This window comes from Micropterus dolomieu, linkage group LG11 (genome assembly GCF_021292245.1).
Source record: "Micropterus dolomieu isolate WLL.071019.BEF.003 ecotype Adirondacks linkage group LG11, ASM2129224v1, whole genome shotgun sequence".
In the NCBI taxonomy this organism is placed as follows: Eukaryota; Metazoa; Chordata; class Actinopteri; order Centrarchiformes; family Centrarchidae; genus Micropterus; species Micropterus dolomieu.
Window position 1 is genome coordinate 26,602,309 of NC_060160.1, and position 7,454 is coordinate 26,609,762.

At 40.2% G+C, this 7,454-nt stretch overlaps 1 protein-coding gene across 1 annotated transcript in view; it reads left to right on the forward strand.

Moving 5' to 3' along the window:
* Window positions 1–5,855, forward strand: part of apoba (apolipoprotein Ba) — a 29,078-nt gene extending 23,223 nt beyond the window's left edge. The window contains exons 27-29 of the mRNA XM_046063701.1: window positions 4,041–4,073; window positions 4,192–4,378; window positions 4,488–5,855. Coding sequence (XP_045919657.1) covers window positions 4,041–4,073; window positions 4,192–4,378; window positions 4,488–5,672 — 1,405 coding nt within the window. The 3' untranslated portion in view covers window positions 5,673–5,855. The remainder of the gene's footprint in view (window positions 1–4,040; window positions 4,074–4,191; window positions 4,379–4,487) is intronic.
* The last annotated feature ends 1,599 nt before the right edge of the window (window positions 5,856–7,454 follow it).

Genomic DNA, 7,454 nt, shown 5'->3' on the forward strand with positions numbered 1-7,454 from the left:
ACGGGAGAAAGTTGACATTGATTAATTAATATAATTAGCCTACTGAATTCATCATTCATTCATCAACGTATATTGGTAAGTAAAGTTAATAGTACTGTGTGTTAAGCAGTACAGCATCAGTTAGGCAAGGATTGTACTTTCCGAGTGTGCGAGGGTCCACGTGATGAAAAAATCGTCATCAGAGGGGGCACGTGTAGGGTCTGTGCAGATGCCTGCGTGACTCCCGTTTTTTGTGACCGCGCGCCAGGTCTGCTTGGCGAATAGTGCTACCAGGGCACCAACCGATCTATTGTGTAACCAGCTGACTGCAGAAAGTAGTGTAAACAGAAGTGTCCACTCCCGAGTAAATTCGAGGCTGAGATTTTAATTTACCTCTGACCTTAGTCAAATTATTTCCTATCAATTGAAACTCTGCTGTCAAGTCTGATAGCTCTGAGGGCTTAGATTAGCTTAGTTTTGAGAATTGTAAATGTCTGTTAAGCAAACAGGACAACTATTTTATCAACAACAATTTACTGGGACGTCTAATTTAATACTTTAGTGGTGTTGAAAGGGGAGACATCTTCCAGGTTCTTTATAGGGGAAGGCGTGTCGGTCCTGCAGGTCCTTGCTTTTCCATTAGCACCACGCTGTAACGTCACTTTTATATGGAGTGAGTTCAATCAGAAAACGTTTTGCACATGTTTCCTTGAAACGTTGTGCAACATTTCAAAACGGGCGTCGAGGTACGTTTTCTGCTGTTTGGTGGGCGTGTCACAGGTGTTACTCAATCAGGGGCGAGTTCAATCTCAAAACGTTTTACACCGGTTTGCAGCGTTTTCAGATTGAACGGCATGTTTCCCTGAAACTTTGCGCAACGTTCTGCAACGGGCATGCACGGTATGTTTGCTCCTGTTTGGTGGGCGTGTCTCAGGTGTTACCCAATCAGCTGTGTAAAGTTTGTAAAAATAACAGTGTTAAAAAGGCAGGAAAATGCAGTGCCCTTGCGTACACAACAGGGTGTTCAGGGGAACACCGTTTCCGTTGAAAAAAACGTTTCGATACGTTTTGTCTGCGCTGAACTCGCCCCAGGTGCGACAAGTGTGTAAACACAGCAGTGTAAAAAAGGCAGTAAAAATCTGTGTGCTTGCGTTTCCTACACAACGGGGTGTTCGATGCGCATAACTGTTTATGTTGAAATAAACGTTTTGCTGCGTTTCTTCGGCGCTGAACTCAGCCCACGGCCTTGCTTGTATCCTTTACCAGCGTCCAATCACAAGTGACGAGTACTAGCCAATTACAGCACAGTAGGGCGGCACGAGCGAATGAGACGAGAAGAAAGCGCTGTGAGTGACAGGAGGCGGGGCTGTGTGGGCACTGCAGCGGTGTGTGTATCAGGGCTGAGTTCAATCTCAAAACGTTTTGCACCGGTTTGCAACGTTTTCAGATTCAACGACATGTTTACTTGCAACGTTGCGCAACGAGCTTCGAGGTATGGGGCCTTTCTCATTTCCCAAATTTCCACCTCCTCGAGCATTTTAGTCCATCCCACCCAAGATGCGAGCTCGAGGAGTCGAGGAGGAGACGCGAGGAGAGAGGAGTCGAGGAAACACGCATTTAACGAAATGAGATGTCCTTTCCTCGGACATTTTAAAGCGAAGTCCATTAAATCTGACCTGTTGCATCATCTGTCCACTGTTAGAGCTGTGATCTCTGTCAGAGCAGCAGAGCAGCTTTTGGCACTAAAGGCTACAGATCATTTCTTCACAATCCAGAAACATGTCTGTTAACATTAGAACATGTAGAAACATCTCGAGGTTCCAATAAACATTATCTGTGGAAAACAGTCAGATTGCAGCAGCCTGATCATTCACTGTGCTACACAGTAGGCCAACCACTTTTTTGCGGTACGCCTTTTGTCTGTAAACAGGAGATCATTTCAACCCTCGGCTGCTGTCAGTCATTTAAACGTTTCCATCTGTGCAGTAATGTCACAGCAAATATCACGAGACAAAACAGAAAAAACCTGCAGTAATAAACTTGACAGGACAGAGAGAGGAAACAGAATTAAACTTTCAGCTTCTATAATCCACGTTTAGACTCTGATGGAGCTCAGGGTTGATCAGGAGGACGGCTGCTTTACTCCAAACACTTTTACTGTATGAAACTGGACTCCTTGTGAGACCTTCTGTATGTGAAGAAGAACACAGAACATGAATTAACACCAGATCTTGACCGATCCTGTCGGCGTGTCGTGAGATTTATCATTATTAATTTATGTTGCTGTGGCTCGTGCGTAAATGTGCACAGTGTCACTGGGGAGACGCCTCATCCAGCTGCTATTTACTGTTCATTTTTACAATCCTGCATCATATTCAACAATAACAACATGAGTGATATCAAAGTGAAATGAGATTAAGGAATGCGGTTAGAGCAGCGCTTTATGAGGTGCTACACAAACGATAAAGGGCAGAAAGTTTGATCGTGCATTTGATTCTTTTGAACTGATACAACTTATGAAAACAACAGGGACACTGCAGCAACCTATGGATTGGTTCAGCTGCTTGTCACGCCTCTTGTAAACATCACAGTGGCTGAAAAGACTTCCGCAAAGGATACACCGATGCATCCTCACTTATAGCTCCACTAGCATGCCTCCTCGATCCTCGATCCTCGATCCTCGCTCCTCGATGTGCATTTTAAGAATTGAGATGTCCTTCAAGATGGAGTGCTGAGATTGATTTCCGGGTCACATGCTCAAGGATCGAGGAGTCGAGGAGACAGAAATTTGGGACTTGAGAAAAGCCCCTGTTTTCTCCCGTTTGGTCGGTGTGTCACAGGTGTGGCACCACAGTTTCTGTTGATAAAAAGGATTTGCTACGTTTTTTCAGCGCTGAACTCGCCCCAGCTCGCTGTCAGGGAGAAGAGAAGCACATTTTCAGGATTGATACTGTGAAAAACAGTTTTTCAGAATCGATATGTATCAAAATATCTATATTTTTGACAACACTGGAGTATATATTGTGCTTCAATTTCCAATGAGATTGTACATGAACTAATTAGAACATGTAAATGAAGGAAGTGTATTAAATCGTATCTGGATTTTTTTTACATATGAGACACTTGAAATGAATGAAAGTGTAAATGGGGCCACAGAGATGTCTTAGCTTAGGTTTGAAATTATTAGCCAAGATGCCCAGGTTAGAAGAACTGTCAGAGCTACTCTGAGAAAAAAATAATAAGAATCCTTATCTTAGGTAGGAGATCCGTTTCAAATATTGTCACTGTGGAAAGTTGTATCGTCATCATACACTGCATCCAGAAAAACATGCCCAATTTTTCTTTTTTAAAGCAAACAAACTTGCAAATCAGAATCAGAATCAGAAAAAGCTTTATTGCCAAGTAGTGTTTTACACATACAAGGAATTTGCTTTGGTGATAAGGTGCTACAGGTACACAAACATACATGTATAAACTATGTCTGTAAACATCTCTTTTGTTATCCTAAAGGGGAGTTGATGTAGTCATTCAAGATCCATAACACAAATTGGCATAAGCAGAATTGATACAATTGATGTTTGTGGTTGAGATATGAAAAGGAGAATAAATCCAGTCTGGTCCGGGTGCACCAGTTTTCCTATAAAAAGGCAAAGCCTTTTGGTTAAAGGATTTAACTGTGTTATCTGATCCCAACTCTTCCTGATCTTTTCCTTTTTTTTGGTATCAGTGTAATAGTTGATTCATTCACGTGTGGGGAAGATCTCCATTATCAAATGCCTGCCAAAACATTTTATTTAAGTAGGGAACCAGAAGATAGCTGATCTTTTAGATCCATTGCTAAACCCATCCGGCCCTGGGGTTTGTCCATTTTTCAAAGATTTCATTGTTTCTGTAATTTCCCCACGTTATCTCTGCTCCCACATGCTCAGTTTTGTCTTAAAAGGGTAGGAGATCTGCTTAGTGTTGTTACAAGTTAAGGTATATTGCTCTTTAAGATGATGTCCTTGGTTAAGCAAAATAAATTGACTTACCCTAAAATAAATATGACATTTTTCCCTCAGGATGAAGCGCCAAACCTCTTTGGTTGATTCGATGTAAGTTCTTTTACTCAAAGGATGATTTTCTGCTTATGTTAACAATTTTCAAAAAAGTTCTCACTAAGGGGGTTCAACAGAAAATACATCTGCTAACAACCTTTTCTCTGTTTTAAAGGGAGTCTCATCATACTCTCAATGTTGACATCACCAGCCGAACATTTGATAATATGAGCTTCCGCTTTGCTTCCCGCAAAGATGGCATCTCTGCATCAGTGTCTTCTCCGTCCTCCGGTTTCCTGGGATTGCATTTTCAGCGCAGGTCTCCATCACAGTTGTATGGGAAACTGTTCAGTCGCTACCTGGTGAGACACACTCTTCTCTTTATTTGTAGATCATCTACAGATGGATTTATACTCTGAATTACAACTTGACACTGCTATTATTCTAATCAATTTCTTTCCTCAAATTCAGTCTACTCCTGAAAAGGATACTGATGTTTTCACTGGCAAAGCCACACTGAGAAACTCTCAGAAGTTAATCTTACAGACGTCATGGAATTGGGAGTTCCTCCATGATGTGATTGAGGGGACCAAGGACAGGATTCCTGCTATGACCAATGCTCTACTCAAGTTCATTAACAAGTATCACACCGCCCACTTTGGCTTTGATCTCAACCGTGGCGGCATGAAGCTGAAAAACACAGTTTCCAATATCATAGAGAGAGTCTATTATGAGGTTCCTTTGTCTTTCGACACGCTGCAGAATTCAATTGAACACCTCAGCGATCAAGGAAAAGATGTGTACAGGAAGGCTTCAGACGCCTTGATGTCCACGAGTGTGCAGGATGTTATAAACACGTTAGCTCATAAGGCTAGACAAATCTTGAAACAAAGTAAAGAAAAGACTTATATCTTGCTAGATGCAGTTAAAAAGTTCTTGAGTGACACAAAGTATACAGTGCCCGGATCTGAAGAGAAGCTTTCAAGCATGGAGATGTTCCAGCGAGCTCGTCGGACTGTATCAAGAGCCACTGACAGAGCGATCCAAAGGTTTACTAGCCTCATGGAGAAGATTTCTATATACATCAGGGAAATAGAGTTTACCATACCTGGAATTGATGTCGTTGTTAATGGAAATGAGATCATGGATAAAGTCACGTCTTCTACGAGATCTGTATATGATCAGCTAAGACATTCAGTGCACAGGGGGTATGATTTGCTTCTCAAGACAGTTCATGATCTCTTCCAGGTGATTGCTGAAAAAGGTGAGAATTTCTTCAGCTACCTAAAAGATGAAAACATGAAAATATCTTCTCAAGTTGATACTATCCATGCTGAGGTTCTGCAGTCTTTCAAACAGCATATTCAGGAGGCAAAGAGATGTGTGGCTGAGTATAAAGACTTTACCAAACTGAAGATTCAAGGGGCTTATAATAATTTAAGTAGAGAGCATGTAAATAACAGTACCAAAGAGTTTTTCGGTATTTTGCAATCACATCTCTATGGAGGACTCAATGAAAGCGTAAGTCTAATGAAAAGGACATCCCAAAGCACAGCACCATACATTAGAGTGAGCAAGAATAAGATGGACATTGAAATTCCTTTACCCTTCCTTTGGAGGTCTTTCAGTGAATGGCCGACACAGTCCAGGCAGTGAATCATGCCTCTCCTGATAAAGTGGTTTCATTATGGCTGACTGAATTATGTTTAAATGCCCAAAAAAAGTGTTTTAAGGTCTTTTAACTCACATAAAATACAGAAGCTTTTCTTCTGTGAGATTTCTATGAATTTGATGATTTATAAAATTATGACCTACTAATGTTTTGCATGTAAGTTGCTGTTTGATGATGGTGTCCAATTAAACAATACTGAAAACAGATGTTTGTGTTTTTAATACTGTCTCAACATTTACTTAGCAAAGGGAGACATTTGTCTTAAAGAAAGTGGTGACAGGTTTAGTGCCTAACCAAACTGTGACAGTTTCACAACGTTAAACGTGTTTCATACAGACGCTCAAGTGTATGCAGACAAAGCAGCGTCTGTATTTGACGGCCTGGGATGAGAACATGTTGCTTCTGCCTAGCTTTACCACAAATCATCGTTAGACCAGTCTCAATGTGCCCCCTAAGCCCTGAACCCTCACAGATTTATATGACGTCACCTGCAAGGGCTCAAAATGCTATAAATAGGAATGAGACAGCACTTTGCGACATAATCATGTTACCTTGATGAAACTGAAATATGTAGCGCACTAAGTGGGTTTTGAACTTTTTATGTTATGTTATTTACTATCTTTGTGGCAAAGGCAGTTAAGGGGCCGACTGCTTGATTTATATGTCTTGCAGGTTCTTGCCCTACAGAGTGGTTATCAATAATCATCATGCCATCATAGAAAAAACATCACACAGTTATGGCTATATAAGCCATCAGTGTTAATGTCAGGGTTGGTTGCTCCATCCATGCTTGTTGTTTACTGTTCTTCTTCTTTCTTCTCTTTTGGCTTTCTCTCGCTTCCGGGCATCCCTGGTTACTCCCGTGTTTCACATCACAACGCTATGAACTGTGGGCAATTCCCTCAGGCAAAGTCTGCAAAAATGCAGACTTAAGAAAAGGGTGCAAAAAGGGCACAACAAGTCTACGAGAGAGCCCTTGCACACTTGACAATTTCACAGTGGGACAGTGGAGCCCTCACGGAACTTCCTGCCTCAAAGTCTGTGAATGTGGACATCAAGATTCATTTTCATTCAGAAAACATTTCAGTTGTTTTAGTATTTCCTGAAAGTATTTCAGAAATGATTGTGTAATTTATAGGCTTTATTTTGCACAAAATATTCATGTAATTTGTTATTTGATAATTATTTATGTAATATTAAACACTATGAAGCTCCATCTAATATACATGCAAAATGTCCTCTATTATATTAGTAGTATTGTAATTACTTTGGGGGTAGTAGTATAAATACTAGTAACATATCTAACACTATATTACATATACATTCAGTATATAATAATATATAAAATACTACTTTTATGACTATTAATATTATATTCATGTGGTTTTCTGTTCTGTGTGGTATTTTGTTATAGTAATGTATATAATGTAGCTTTTTATTTTCACATCTCAAATTTCTTTAATTTATCTTGTTTATTTATTCCTCATATTTATTTATTAATTTCTATATATATTTCAAATAGATCCTTTTCTTCTTTCTTACAACTTAGCCTGTTTCTACTGTAAGATATAAATTTCCTCTCCTTATCTCATCTTTCAATAGTTCTATGTGAAAGAGTAGGCCCACTCCAGAAATTATAGAAGCACTGACAATGTCCCCAGATCAGGCCAATGGTTTTAACCAAAACCAGATGTAGCCTTAATAACCTCATAGCCACAACGTATAAAAGCAGCAGCAGTGATTTTAACAACAACAAAAATACCAGT